Here is a 16,643-nt window from a genome sequence, read left to right on the forward strand (position 1 = left end):
CCTTTCTCCTTCATATCTGCCCATTTCCTGATAATTGACACATGGATTGTCATGATGTGTTTTTTAAAGCCAGTTTCCTCTGACTTAACATACCTCACTCCGAGGAACTTTGGTTGTTCTCCAGGTGCAGAAGTCTCTGTCTCCATCTTCAAACTGTCGATGTGGGCAATGGAGATGACAGTAGCAGCCACATACCACGGAAGTGCCATGAAGGAGCACACCACCATGAGGACGGCCACCCAAAAGAGATCCAGGTGATACCCAGCTCCTTTCTATAGGAAGAGGTAACAAAACCATGTGGAGAAAATACTCATATTGCTATCTATTAATAGTCAGGTTTCCAGATGGGAATTCAGATTACTAAATGAAACAAACTCATTTTGCTTGATAAAAATATCTATTAGAAGGTAAGCTCCTTGGATGACGGGATTTTATCATGTTCATATTCGTCCTCGCAGGGAAACACAAAGCAGCCACATAACACCTCTTCCAGCTTGATTTGTTACAGGTTACTCATTATTTGCTTATTATTACATATCTTCTCTGTATCCAATTTTGTAATCAGAACAATGGAGATAAGCATATGTCTACCTTGAAGAGTCATTGGGACCATTCAATGAAGCAAGAGAGCAAAGCCTCTTGTAGGAACTTAAATGGTAGTGGTTATGACATAGTAGGAGCTCAATAAATGGTGACAGTAGCAGTAGTGGTCTCAGATGTTGTTAACATAAGCACGATAAGCACTTTGCACGCACACACTATGCCTTCTCTGCTTGACCATTTAGCAGCACCCTGTTCACCCAGACAGCATCCAGCATATGCAGACTAAAGACCTGAAAGCCACTTGGAGATGTTATGGAGAAGACCATTTCTCACCTTTCACAGTATATGAAAATAACTGTTTACTATCTATGAAACATTGTCATTAAGGTAATTAACCCCCTTAATCAGAAAGGCTGATTTCAAACATTGCCAATGGTCACCATAACATTTACTGACTGGAAGAGTAGACAATGTAACAAAAGGTCTGGCTCTTTTACTCACTAAATAAATATTGTTAAATGTGTCCACAATGTTATTTTATGGTTATATTTCTCTGCTCTATTTGTGAAGAAATCAAATGCTTAATACCCCTATGGAGATTGAGAAAATAGAGCAGTCCATTTTCACAGCATGAAAGCTGCAGCACCAAGAGCCAGCATATGACCGATCTGAGAGGATAGAGACATTGGCTTTAAAAAATGAGAATGTGATTTACACTAGGAACCCAGTGACTGTTTTGGTTCAGATCCTGTTACAATTAGTCAGAACACTGCTCTCTTCTAACTGAAGAGCCCAGATTTCATCCCTGGCTCACACACATGGGTCTAATCATGTTCTCGGAGAATTCATCACAGTCAAGGGTAGTTGACACAAGAAAGAAAAGCATATATTTACTTAGTCCAGGTTTCACTAAGAATGAAAATCTTCTTGGGAGACAAAGAGGTTAATATATATTCATTAAACCAGCTCATTTCAACATAAGTGGTCTGAGAGCATAATGGTTTAAATTGGGAGTGGGGTAAGGTCAGGGAAAGGCGGGTAAGGGTGGATATGGCTGAAATAAACTCATTCAATAGTGACTAACGAGGCAAGTATCACAATATACTCGTATCTGGGGTGTCATTCATTCTTTCAACAGATACTGATTGCCAATTTATTAATAGACATAGTCCTAGGTGTTGGTGACATACTTGCGAATAAAACAGACAAAAGTTTCTGCACTCATGGAGTTTCCATTCTACTGAGGGAGACAATAATAAACACCATAAACAAATAAACTATACAGTATCTTAAGTAGTAATAAGCCCTAAGGAGAACTGTGAGAACTTGGGCTTGTACACTGAGTATAATGGGAAGCCACTGGAGGGTTTTAAATGGAGGAGTGACATGATTTGCTTATGTTCAAAACACTATGGCTGCTATGTTAAGAACAGACTGAGGAGGGCCACGGACAGTAAGACCAGTTGGGAGGTGATTGCCATAATCCACATGACAGATTGTGATGGTTCGAACCAGAGTGGTAGCAGTGAAGATGGCAAACAGTGGTTGGATTCCACCTTAGGGTGGAAACTACAGAGGTATGCTCACTCCTGCCTGTGGATGTGTCCTATGACCTTACTACAGGCCATTCAGGATCTGGGCTCCGTTCACATCTGCAACCTCATCTTTCCTCCCCTGCTTGGATCCTATACCATGACCACTTTCAACCATATGCAATTCTTTGAATGTCTTACTAATAATGCCTTTTGTGTCTTTGTCCATACAGCGCCCCCTACCTTAAATAACCTCTATTCTGCCTTCTTCTTCCCTTGGCTCAGTCTTACTGAGCCTTAAAACTTAAATCAGTCTTCACCTTTTCTGGTAGTTTTCCTGCTTCAGCCCAGGTAAGACAGTTGAGTCCAGTGAGATTAGGTCTCCTCCTTCATGTTCCCCTGTCTGTCACTTTATACTTTATCATGGCACTCATCACAGTGTTTTGAAGTTGTATGTGTATTTATCTGTCTTTGACATTAGACTACAAGTAACAGGAGCTTGACTGCATCCTGTATATGTCAGCAGAGTGCATGTTACCTAGTCAATTCTTATTAAGGTTTATTGAAAATGAATGACAACTAGAATGTACACATTTTTCTGAATGGTAACTATAGTCTTAATTAGCCATACAAAATTTTTAAACTTTATTTGTTAATTGGAGAAATGTAAATCATTTGGGGAGGGAAGTGGGGTGAACAACAGCTAGAACAATCACAGTTTTAAACCCTAATTAGACTAAATCACTCAAGATCATATTAGAAGTACTGGCATATGGGCAGGATCCTCAAACCTGTCACCAAGGAAACTGTAATAACCAAAAATGCGCAAACTGACCAGATCAATGGGTCAAAAGAATAGCTGTTGCAAACAAAAAAAAGTCACGTATGTCATACACAATACCAAAGAGGGTAGAATGAGGAATTTAGAAAGTGGATTATAAAGGTAACTACAAAACACTAAAATAAATAAATGTTCTGGGACAAAATAATTATAGGTATATAATATTTGTGCCTCTTGATATCACTCCCTTCAAAAAGTCTTCCTTTCCCTCAACCACACTGAGACTTCTTGATCCTTTGGGGAGGAAGGGAAAATCATCAATGTGACTTAAAGGCCTGGTCTGCCTCTATAGCGTTCCCTCTCCCTCTCTTACAGCAGCAAACTGGATTATTTCAGGCACTCGTCCTTGCCAGGTTACCTCCTCTTTAAAGCCTGTGTATATACCGTGATTCCTGTGCCCTGCTGAAACACTTTTCCCACCCAGCTTCAGTCTGCTAAATCCTATTAATGCTTTAGACCTCAGTGCCACTGCCTTGGGGAACTCTCTGTACCTCATGAACTAGGACTAACCCTCTCTTACAGACTCTTAAACCAGCACTTCTTCCCAGCACCAGACACATTTGCAGTGTCATATTTTGCATGATTATTTTAATGCAATCAGGTTCTACTAGGATGGGGACCACGTGTTTCTCTTCACCACTGAAACCCCATCACCTGGCACAGTGCCCAACACAGAGGGGACACTCTAAATAAATGTCTGTTGGGTAAATGAATGTTACTTCAATGGCAATGGCACTCTCTAGACCCTAGAAGTAAAATCATAGATAATACACAGTCCTTGCCCTCAAGTGGTTTCTAGTGTAGTGGCAGAGGTGTACAAATCAACAGATATTCACAATACCACAGTGTTAAAGGTCTACAGTGAGGGTGAGTTTGGGTGTCATGGGAGTATCCAGGAATGGTACCCAACTCAGCCCAAAGTCAGGGGTGGTTTGCATAAGAGGTCGTATTTAAGCTAAGTCCTAAAATGTGAGCATAACCACCAGCTGGGGGACAAGATATGGGGAAGCAGAGAAAAAATCTAGGCAAATAAGCTGCCATTTAGAGAAAATGAAATAGAGTTGGTGCATAGGAAGAGAGGGGAGTGGTAGGAAATAAGGTGAGAAAAGTTAAAAACTTTGATGTTTCGTTAAAAGCTTTGGAAATTTTTACTACAAATACAATAGAAAGACACTGAAGAGTTTTAAGCAGGCAAGTGATATAATGAGACTTCTGTTTTGAAGGATGGCTTTGTTGGTTTGTAGAGGATGTACTGGAAATGGTCACGACTGGAGGCATATGAGACGTCATGAGACCAGTGTCACAGAGTAATGCAAATTTACCAAGAGCAGAAAAAGAATAATAGAAATTACATTAGGAGTGAAGGCTACACTGACAAAGTTTTATATTTAGAGGATCTTAAAGAATGGGGAGGATTTTGATAAGTGGTAATCATTTAGGAGTGGAGAGCTAGAGTAACTAGCAGAAGAAAGCCGGATTTGAGGAGAAACGAATAACTCATTTGACCAGAGCATTGTATAGTAAATGGAGAGACTCACTTTCAATTCAGGTTGAGATCATATCACAAAGAAACTTAAACCCCAGGCTAAGGCAAATGGACATTCTTCAAGGGCCAAAGATTTAGAGGCCAAAGTGTAAAGGTTTAGAAATAAAGGACTAACATAAAAGAATAATGCTTTACCAAAAAACGATTGCTTTTAGAATGAAGAGAGACTGGTTATTAACTCATGGCTAAACCATTAGAATAGTCTAGAAATAAAATAAAAGGATTGGACCTAATTTTATGATAGCAGAAATAAAAAGAAAAAAAGAAAAGCAAGGCAAATTTTGGAATTATCCAAGAAAATGCACTCAAATTAAGGATTTTACCATAGAGGACATCAGAAAAAATGTATTGCTACAATCACCTAAAATCTGTTTCTATATACCTATCCTAAACTATTTTTCCCTCCCATACTCTATCTATACGCTTAAAATCACTTTCCTTGTGGCAAGTATCCCTTGCTTTGCAATCTGACATTCACACACTCTTCCTGCTTCTGCAAACTTGGAGAATGACCTTGAAGAAGTCATGACCTTGCTGAACCTGGTTTGCTTTTGAGTGCTCTGCAGGGATAATGTGGGACATAACTAACCAAAATGATGTCCAAAAAAAGCCAAGTGCCTTGGCATTCCTACATCAATACAGAACTGTTCAGCAGAGTGGAAAGGTGGATTCCATCCCAAACAGAGCAATCAGCCAGCCAGTGCCACTTGACACAGAGCCAATGCAAATGCCACCCAAAAATATGCTGCTTTTAATATCACAATGCCTCCATCTCTCTCACTGTTTCAGGTTTCTCTTTTGAATCAATTTCATAGCAGTCAGGGCCCTTTATAATTTTAGACAGAATCTCCAATTTTCACATTCCACAGCCTCTTTTCCTAACAAAATGTGAACAAAACAATACCCAGAATGAAAACCCTTTAATTCATGAAGATATCTCCATTGGTATCATTAGATTTGTGCCAAAAGACTGGCACTTCTTCTGTAACTATTGTCATTCAAAGGAGTGATTTCAAATAAGCAATTCCAAAAGTCTTAAAAAACTTACTTTTTATATACTCAACTCCTAATATGCCTTGGTTTTCTAATATTTTCTACAGGGAATTTAAAAATTCTATATTTTATCAATCTTAAATTTCCTAAATTTGAAATTCTGAATTTTATTAATAAGAAAATTTAATAAGCAAAAAATAACAGGCATTCACCTCCAAAGACACGTAGCAAATCTGGCCAACGATATAACAAAACTAAGAATATGTTTCTAAATGTTTTCAGAATAAAAGATATTAGTTAACATCCATTTCCAGCCTTTTAAACTAAATCAACACCGAAACCCCTCTCAGGATGGAACACCTGAAAATGCTCAACAAAATACAGAAAATATCTTATAAAAATCATGGCTTACCTGCTGGAAAGTAAGAGAAATAACTGGATACAAAAAAACAGTGGCAGCAAGAAAGAGTAAATCTACAGGGTCAGTGAGCCCTGGAGTCTGGGCCTGCCCTGAGAGACCATGCAAATCCTTGGGGGTGTAAGCCCTGGACTAGAATGACTATCTGAACTCTGGGGACAGGAGACCAATCCCAGGGCTATGGGCAGAAGGGTATAGATGAAGACAGCCCCTGAAATAAAAGTAAGATACTCTAAACACAGCATACTCAGTGGGCCAACCAGGAAAACAAAACAAAACACACACAAAAAACCATCCTACAGAGAAAGGCAGTGAGGATTCATGCTTCTCTTGGCCTTGCCACTAGATGCAAAGCCATAAGAAAAGAAAAAACATTATCCAATGATATTCCTAACCATAAACTGACAATTGGGTTTGGGGCTGATATTCACATTACCTCTCTGTCTGGAAAACTTTAGCCAAAAATGTAGTATAAATTCCTGGCCTCCTGTGAGGCTACCCCATCCTCAAAAAATAGGTATAGATATAAAATGTTAAAACTACACTTCATCAAGCTTCTAGATCCAATGACAATTTAAAGGAAGTACAGAAGACAAAAAATATTAACAAACGCATGCTAAATGACACCACAGGGAAGCCATCACCAAGATCTAGGTTATGAAATTCTTCAGCATAAATATGGCAGATTTTATTTTCCAAAATGGCTGGAAAAATATCTCCTATCCCACATATTTTTCTACAATGTAAAATTGCCATTTCTTCATCAAATAGTGGGGTTCTTTACCCCCTTGAATGGAGGCTGGCCCTGTGACTATTTTGACTAGTGAACTGTGGCACAGTAAAGAAGTAAAGCTGAGACAGCAGCATGTATAACTATGAAATGGCCTAGCATCTTCCACTACGTAATTCTTAGAAGTCAGGTGCCATGGAACAAGTGCAAATAAGTCAAAACTGCCATCCTGCAAGAAGCCTAACCCACATGGAAAGGCTCTGGAGAATGAGATGCCAGGTGACAGATAAGACAGACAAACATACCAAGGAATATCAAGGTATTAGATATGTGAGACATGGGAGTGAAGGAAGAAGCCATCTTGGACAATTAGTCCATTTACCTTTCAGATGACAGTGGCCCCACCCATTACTAATTGCCACTGCAGGAGAGACCTCAAGCAAGAAGCATTCACCTGAGCCCTGTCACCCAAAGAAACATGAGGGATGATAATAAATTATTGTTTCAAGTCTCTAGGTTTTCAGGTGGTTTATTATATAGTAAAACATAAATGGAAACACAATCTGGTGGTTCTCAAGAAATAATAAGGGAAAACAGATTGCTAGAGGGGAAAATATTTGGACTAAAAGTTTTTAAAAGATTTAATATAATATTGTTTAAACTTTATTTGGATCCTGATTTAAACAAATAAATTGTATTTTAAAGTTTATTATATTTATGGCACATTCAGAAATTTAAATATTGACTGGGTATTTGATATTAAGGAATTCTGTTAACTTCTTTTAGACTGATAATGGTACCATAGTCGTGGTTTTAAAAAGAGATCTCATCTTTAGAAGTACATACTCTCTAAAAGTTATAGATAATATGAAATGTGTCTATATTTACTTCAAAGTATTATACGAAAGGAATAAGATGATGGGGATTTTAAATGATATAAGATTGGACATGAGTTGATAATTGTGAAAGGTGGTTGATACATATCTTAATTATACCATTCTGTCTACTTTATGTAAGTTTAAAACTTTCCAAAATAAACTATTTTTATAGGAATAAATGAAAATAACGTTATTACTGGGTTGGTTGGACCCTCCTATACCTTCCAGAAGCAAATAAAATCTTCTCTGAAGCACATGCATAGGAAGATTAACTCACATAAAAAGAAAAAAAAGCAGCACTAAATACATAAGGAAAAAGATACCAGATACCAGAAGTAAGAGTAAGCAAAGAAAACAAAGTTCAGAATCAAACCCACTATATATATATATATATATATATATATATATATATATACATATAGGCGTGTAAGAATAATAAAGAAATTAGGGACAGAACAGGAATATTTGGAAAAGAAAAAACAGATGTTCTAAATACTACAAAGGTGTAATTCTTGAAAGAAAAAATTCAATGGACTGGGTTGGTAGTAGAACAGAACCAAGAGAAGACAGAATTAGTAAAAAGAGAGATCTGAAGTCACCACCCAAAACAACACAGAGACCAAGAGATAAGAAATGTAAAACAAACAAACAAACAAAAAAATGGAATAGAGTACAAAATGGAGACATACAAAACAGTTCTACCTGGAATTTCAGAAGGGTGTATTAAGAGATTGAAAGAATCAGCGACTTACAAAATTCCGTAATTGATTAATGACAGGAAGATTCAAGAAGCCCAATAACCCAATATATAATAAAAAGAAATCTGTGCTTATACAAGTTAAGAGTGAAATTCCAGAATAAAGACACACACACACAAAAGATAAAAGCATGCAAAAGAAAAGAATGATTACTCGCAAAGAAATGAGAATTATAATGACAGTTCACCTTCATGGAAGTCAGAAATAATAGGAAATAGTTTCTAAGTGCTGAAAAAATTAGCTTTCAACCTAAAATTATATATCCAGAGAAATTACCTTTTAAGAATAAGGGTGAAACAAAAACATTTTCAGGCAAACACAAATGAAAGAGTTTACCACACAAAGGCCTTCACAAGAGAAAATTTCATAAGTCTGGTAAGTAAATTCTGTTTAAGAAAAATAATTCAGTCTAAAGGAAAATATTCCAAAAAGCAAGTTTTGAAATGCAGAAAAAGAAAATGAGCAAAGAAAACGGTGAATTTGTACATAATTCTAAAAATACAGACCATGTCTAACTGAATTTTAAAATTCAGATAGCAATAAAATCTGGGTAATAACAGCATATGACTCAGGAAGGAATATCAAAATTAAGCCATTTTGGGGCAGAAGTAGTGGGAGCAGAGGCGGCGGCAGTGGCTTTGCGACCACCTGGGTTTGTGAGATGGCTGCTGACATTTCTGAATCTGGTGGGCATGATTGCAAAGGAGCCCTGAGGAGCAATACCAAATTAGATGCAGATTACCCACTTCGATTTCTTTACTGTGGAGGCATGTGACGGAAAGCAGAAGATGGCTTTTTGCTTACTGTATTTTTATGCATTGTGATAATAATTTCACATTTGGTCCTAGTAATCCTTTTTTCATCTGTCTTTGTCGCTTGGTGAGTCCGTAATTTGGGAGGGGGGAGAATGATGAAGAGGAGGCATGGATTAACATTTTCCCAACCTGTGTGACTTGTGGTCTTATTACTTGGCCAGGAGAAGCTTACAGTCCAGTTGGGATAGAGACATACAAATAGATTATTCCAGCCTGTGTTACTTGTTAGCCTGGTTATTAAAGAAAGGTCTCTTGGAAGATATTGGGTCTTAAGGAATGACAAGGAAGCGGAGAATGACATCCCAGATGAAGTGAACAGCTGTGCAAGGAAAAGCTTGGTGCACATCTGGAGATATGAGCAGCCTTGTGTTAGTAGAGTGTATGGTACAGGGAGGGTAGGGTGTCAGTAAGAAGTCAAAGATGATGCGGTTTGAGTGATGGGTGGTTGGACAGTCATGGGAAAGTGTTCTTGGTTTGGACTTCCGGAAAAATGGCGGCGTGAGGTGAGCCTCTGTAAAACTCCCCTGGAATTTACAACGAATCAAACAACAAAAACTCCACAAAGGACTCCCTGCATAGCAGACAGGCAAGATGAACAGGGCCACTACCGACTGAAATCACCTACAGGTGGGAGATTCGCGCGAGTGGAGGGAGGAGGAAAGGGAGAAGTGCGGAGACGGAGCCGCGCGGGCGCAGGACACAGACCTAGCTCAGTGCTCCGAGCTCGCTGCTTCCCGAAACTACCGCAGCTGCGGGAGAGGGAAGAACTCGGACTGCTAGGGCTCCACTTGTGGCCCACAGGGCTGAGGGGGCAGCATATACCACGGCTGAACCCAACGCTCACGGCAGAGACCTCGGAGAAAAGACTGAGGGAAAAAGGCTGAAAACTGTGGTTTAAGCCCGCACTGCCGAGCAGAGAACGGAGCCTTAGGCACTGAGACTAGCCGCCCCCTCCCACCCCTCCCAGAGCTCGCCCCGCCCCCACCTGCCCGGTGCTAGAAGCGAAACAGTAGCAGTGTCAGATCAAAACAAAAGAAAATCTGCTGTTTTGAGAACTGTGGGCCGCAGACACAAATTCACAGCCCAACTAGTTCCGGCAAAGGGGAGGGAGCCGTGGAAGCAGGACCGGCTGTGGTGGTGGTCACCGCCATTGCTCTGGGCCACCTCTCACAGCTCACCCCGCCCCTGACCCCACCTATCTGGGCGGATCCCTGCAGGAGTAAACAGAACTGCTGAAATATACGGGCTCTGAATAAGGAGCTGGAAGAGCTCTGGAACATCAAAAGCTCTTCGCATACCCACCAGGACACTGCGCCCTGTGACCTAGATGAACTATTAACAAAGGAGAAGCCCGTCTCCCAGGGAATCCCCCCATTGTGTGAGAAGCAGGAATAGTGCAGAGAAAACAGCACTACCGTGTGGGAGAAGAAAAATAAATTGCAGTTGGAGAAATAATAAGACATTCTACCAACAAGTACTGGAAAACAAAAGAAAGACCTCTTCCTATCAACCTGTTGCAGAAGTCACTCCTGTAGATGTCTAGGAAGAGAAATAGTAAACCAGTAATCTCCATGAATAACCAAGGCAACAAGATAGCTCAGAAAGAAAGTGAAAATCTCCAGAGAAAGCACTTAAAGATACAGAAATATGTGACTTAAATGACAGAGAATTCAAGATTGCAGTTCTGAAAAGACTCAACGAGATACAAGAAAACACAGATAGGCAGTTAAATGAACTCAGAAACTCAATCAAAGAACAGCATGAGCATTTTACGAAAGAGATTGAAATCTTAAAAAAGAACCAAATAGAATTTCTGCAGATTAAGAACTCAATAGAAGAAATTAAGAATGAAATAACCAGCTTAGGTAGTAGAGTTGACCAGATGGAGGAAAGAATCAGTGACATCGAAGATAGAAACCTGGAAATGACACAGATAGAAGAAGAAAGAGACTTGAGACTTAAAAGAAATGAAAGAACTCTACAAGAACTTTCTGACTCCATCAGAAAGAGCAATATAAGAATAATGGGCATACCAGAAGGAGAAGAAAGAGAGAAGGGAACAGAGAATATATTCAAACAAATTGTCGATGAGAACTTCCCAAATTTGTGGACAGAACTGGACCCTCGAATCCAAGAAGCAAATAGAACACCTAGTTACCTCAATCCCAACAGGCCTTCTCCAAGGCACATTGTATTGAAGCTGTCTAAAATCAACGACAAAGAAAGAATCCTCAAGGCAGCCAGGGAAAAGAAGACGGTAACTTACAAAGGAAAGCCCATTAGATTATCATCAGATTTTTCAGCAGAAACTCTACAAGCCAGGAGGGAGTGGAACCAAATATTCAAACTATTGAAAGAGAGAAATCATGAGCCAAGAATAATATATCCAGCAAAGATATCCTTTAGATATGAAGGAGGAATAAAGACCTTTCCAGACATACAGAAGCTGAGGGAATTTTCTAATACACGACCTGCACTACAAGAAATACTAAAGGAGGCTATTCGACCACCATCAACAGGGACAATTTGTGGCAACCAAAACTCAAAAAGGGGGAGAGTAAAGGCCTGAACCGGAATATGAAAATGGAGAAAGTAAACGTGCTGAAGAAAATGGAATACTCTAAATATCAAACTTTCTTTTACATAAACTTAAGGGTAACCACTCAAAATAAATCCAGAATTGAAATATATACTGAAATAAAAGAAGAAACAGAGGGAAACATCATAGAATACCACCACACAGAAATAATAGACAACAACAAAAAGGCAAAGAAACAATGGAGACACAGCCTTACCAGAAAACTAAAGATAGAATGACAGGAAATCCTCACATATCAATAATCACCCTAAATGTAAATGGACTGAACTCACCAATAAAAAGGCACAGAGTTGCAGATTGGATCAAAAAACTAAACCCAACCATATGCTGTCTCCAAGAGACACATCTCAGCTACAAGGACAAGCATAGACTCAAAGTGAAAGGGTGGAAATTGACACTCCAAGCAAATGGTACCCAGAGAAAATCAGGTGTAGCCATAATGATATCAGATGAAACAGACTTCAAGGTGAAAAAGATAACAAGAGACAAAGATGGACATTTCATAATGGTGAAGGGACTGTACAACAAGAAGACATAACAGTCATCAATATTTATGCCCCCAATCAGGGAGCACCAAATACACCAAGCAACTACTAACAGAACTAAAGGGAGAAATTGACCAAAACACAATTATACTAGGGGACTTAAATACATCATTGACAGCTATGGATAGATCATCCAAACAGAAAATAAATAACGAAATAGTAGCCCTAAATGACACATTAGATGAAATGGACATAATTGACATTTATAGAGCACTTCATCCTAAAACATCAGACTATACATTCTTTTCTAGTGTACATGGAACATTCTCAAGGATAGACCATATATTGGGACATAAAATCAGTCTCAACAAATTTAAGAAGATTGAAATCATACCATGCATATTCTCTGATCACAAGGCTTTGAAATTGGATATCAACTGTAAAAAGAAAGCGGAAAAACACAAATACATGGAGATTAAACAACATACTTTTAACGAAGGACTGGGTCAAAGAAGAAATTAGAGGAGAGATCAAAAGATACATGGAAACAAATGACAATGAAAATACATCCTACCAAAATTTTTGGGATGCAGCGAAAGCAGTTTTAAGAGGGAAATTTATCTCATTACAGGCCTATCTCAAGAAACAAGAAAACTCCCAAATAAATAACCTCATGTTACACCTTAAAGAACTAGAAAAAGAAGAACAAGTAAAACCCAAGGTCAGCAGAAGAAAGGAAATAATAAAAATTAGAGCAGAACTAAATGAAATAGAGAACAAAAAGACAATAGAAAAAATTAATGTGACAAAGAGCTGGTTCTTTGAAAAGATTAACAAAATTGACAAACCCTTGGCTAGACTTACTAAGATAAAAGAGAGAAGACACTGATTAACAAAATCAGAAACGTAAAAGGGAAGTTATCACGGACACCACAGAAATACAAAGGATCATCCAAGAATACTATGAAGGACTATATGCCACCAAATTCAACAACCTAGAAGAAATGGACAAGTTCTTAGAAACATATAGCCTTCCAAGCCTGAACCATGAAGAACTGGAAAATCTAAACAGACCGATCACCAGTAACGAAATTGAATCAGTCATCCAAAACCTTCCCAAAAGCAAAAGTCCGGGACCAGATGGCTTCACTAGTGAATTCTACCATACCTTCAAAGAGGATCTAATACCAATTCTGCACAAACTCTTCCAAAAAATTGAAGAAGAGACAGGACTCCCTAACTCATTTTAGGAGGCCAACATTACCATGATACCAAAACCTGGTAAGGACAGCACAAAAAAAGAAAACTACAGACCAATATCTCTGATGAATACCGATGCAAAAATCCTAAATAAAATTCTAGCAAATCGAATACAACAATGCATTAAAAAGATTATTCATCACGACCAAGTGGGGTTCATCCTCGGGCACAAGGATGGTTCAACATACGAATCCATCAATGTGATACATCACATAAACAAAATAAAGGACAAAAATCATATGATTATATCAATTGATGCAGAAAAGCATTTGACAAGATACAACATCCATTTATGATTAAAACACTTAATAAAATGGGTATAGAAGGAAAATACCTTAACATAATAAAGGCCATATATGACAAGCCCTCTGCTAATCTCATAATTAATGGAGAAAACTGAAGCCCTTTGCTCTACGTTCAGGAACACGACAGGGATGTCCCCTATCACCTCTGCTTTTCAACATAGTGTTAAAGTCCTTGCCAGAGCAATCAGGCAAGAGAAAGAAATAAAAGGCATCCAAATTGGGAATGAAGAAGTTAAATTATCACTCTTTGCAGATGACATGATGCTATATATAGAAAACCCTAAAGACTCCACCAAAAAGCTATTAGAAACAATCAACTAATACAGTAAAGTTGCCGGCTACAAAATCAATGCACAAAAGTCCATTGCCTTCCTATATACTAACAATGAAATCTCAGAAAAAGAAATACAAAAAACAATTCCTTTTGCAATTGCAGCAAAAAGAATAAAATACCTAGGAATAAACTTAACCAAGGATGTGAAAGACCTATATGCTGAAAACTATAAGACATTTTTGAAAGAAATTGAAGAAGACACAAAGAAATGGAAAGACATTCCGTGCTCATGGATTGGAAGAATCAACATAGTTAAAATGGCCATATTACCCAAAGCAATATACAGATTCAATGAAATCCCCATCAAAATCCCAATGGCATATTTTAAAGAAATAGAATAAATAATCATCAGATTTGTTTGGAACCACAAAAGACCCCGAATAGCCAAAGCAATCTTAAGAAAAAAGAACATTAATTGGAGGTATCACACTTCCTGACTTTGGCTTGTACTACAGGGCTACAATGATCAAAACAGCATGGTATTGGCAGAAAACAGACACATAGACCAATGGAATAGAATTGAGAACCCAGAAAAAAACCACATAAATATGGACAGATAATTTTTGACAAAGAAGCTAAAACATACAATGGAGCAAAGACAGCCTCTTCAATAAATGGTGCTGGGAGAATTGGATAGCCACGTGCAAAAGAATGAAACTGGACTGCTATTTGTCACCATGTACCAAAGTTAATTCAAAATGGATCAAAGACTTAAGCATAAGACCTGACACAATAAACTGCATAGAAGAAAACATAGGTACTAAACTTATGGACCTTGGGTTCAAAGAGCATTTTATGAACTTGACTCCAAAGGCAATGGAAGTAAAAGCTAAAATAAACGAATGGGACTATATGAAACTTAAAAGCTTCTGCACAGCAAAAGAAACCATTGACAAAATAAAGAGGCCACCAACTGAATGGGAGAAGATTTTTGCAAACAGTGCCTCCGATAAGGGGCTAGTATCCAGAATATACAAGGAACTCATGCAACTCAACAACAAAAAAACAAACAACCCAATTGAAAAATGGGCAGAGGACTTGAAGAGACATTTCTCCAAAGAGGACATACAAATGGCAAATAGACATATGAAAAAATGCTCAACATCACTAATCATCAGAGAAATGCAAATCAAAACCACAATGAGATATCACCTCACCCCAGTCAGAATGGCTATCATCAACAAGACAAATAGTAACAAATGTTGGAGAGGCTGTGGAGAAAAGGAACCCTCATACACTGTTGGTGGGAATGCAGACTGGTGCAGCCGTTATGGAAGGCAGTGTGGAGGTTCCTCAAAGAATTACGAATAGAATTGCCATATGACCCAGCAATCCCTCTCCTGGGTATCTACCCAAAAATCTGAAAACATTTAGAGATAAAGACACGTGTGCTCCAATGTTCATTGCAGCTTTGTTTACGGTGGCCAAGACATGGAAACAACCAAAATGTCCTTCGATAGATGAATGGATAAAGAAGTTGTGGTATATATACACAATGGAATACTATTCGCAGTAAGAAAAGATGATATAGGAACATTTGTGACAACATGGATGGATCTTGAGAGAGTAATGCTGAGCGAAACAAGTCAGACAGAAAAAGCAGAGAACCATGTGATTTCACTGATATGTGGTATATAAACCAAAAACAACAAAAGAAGACAAACAAATGAGAAACAGAAACTCATAGACACAGACAATAGTTTAGTGGTTGCCAGAGGGTAAGGGGGGTGGGGGGTGGGGGGTTGGAGATGAGGGTAAGGGGGATCGAATATATGGTGATGGAAGGAGAACTGACTCTGGGTGATGAACACACAATGGGATTTATAGATGATGTAATACAGAATTGTACACCTGAAATCTATGTAATTTTACTAACAATTGTCACCCCAATAAATTTAATTAAAAAAAAAAAAAAAGAAAGTGTTCTTGGTTTGATTAATATATGTATTAGATTGAATCAGGATTTTTTTTCCTTTGAGTGCTTTCCCCCCCTCATTTTCAATACATAAATATTTGTAAATTGGAAAAAAAAGTGAGCCATTTTTTATCCATTAGCATAATTCAGGAGAAGGGTAAATACTAACTTTAGAACTAAAATATGCATTTTAAAATATGTAAAATAATCACTAAAAGAAAAGTGTGTAACTTCCAAAGTAATAGAAAAAAAAAGGAGAGTGAAGAAAATAAAAACAAAATTAAATCAACCTATGAGAAAGCAAAAAAGGAAAATAAAAAAGAACACAGAAATTTAGACAAACAGAAAGCAAAAAAAAGGTGGCAAAAATGAATACAAATCTATCAGTCATCAGTATCAATTTAAATGAATTAAATACTTCAGTTAAAAGCAAAGAATGTAAAAAGGGAATTTTACAATATAGTAAAAAATTGCTTCTTTGAAAAAAGAATAATACAATTAACAAACCTCTGGGTAGATTGATCAATAATATTAGAAATTTAAAGGGAAAAATAATAGATTCAGACTAGAAAAATAACAAAATAGAAAAAATAGAAAAATAGAAATCTGAATATTTTATAGCCATCAAAACAGTCTATCAGTTTTATAAGTTCCACACAGAAACTTCCCAGTTAATTTTACAATCATGTCT

General features: G+C 37.8%; 1 protein-coding gene across 6 annotated transcripts in view; it reads right to left on the reverse strand.

Annotated features, from left to right (window-relative positions):
- The window catches only part of SLC4A4 (solute carrier family 4 member 4), a 343,152-nt gene that overhangs the window by 26,043 nt on the left and 300,466 nt on the right, over positions 1 to 16,643 (reverse strand). For all 6 annotated transcript variants that reach the window (XM_019757100.2, XM_074324475.1, XM_019757101.2 and 3 more), the window contains one exon: positions 94 to 272. In XM_019757100.2, the coding sequence (XP_019612659.2) occupies positions 94 to 272 (179 nt within the window). The remainder of the gene's footprint in view (positions 1 to 93; positions 273 to 16,643) is intronic.

The sequence above is a fragment of the Rhinolophus sinicus genome, linkage group LG02 (assembly GCF_036562045.2).
Source record: "Rhinolophus sinicus isolate RSC01 linkage group LG02, ASM3656204v1, whole genome shotgun sequence".
Taxonomy (NCBI): Eukaryota; Metazoa; Chordata; class Mammalia; order Chiroptera; family Rhinolophidae; genus Rhinolophus; species Rhinolophus sinicus.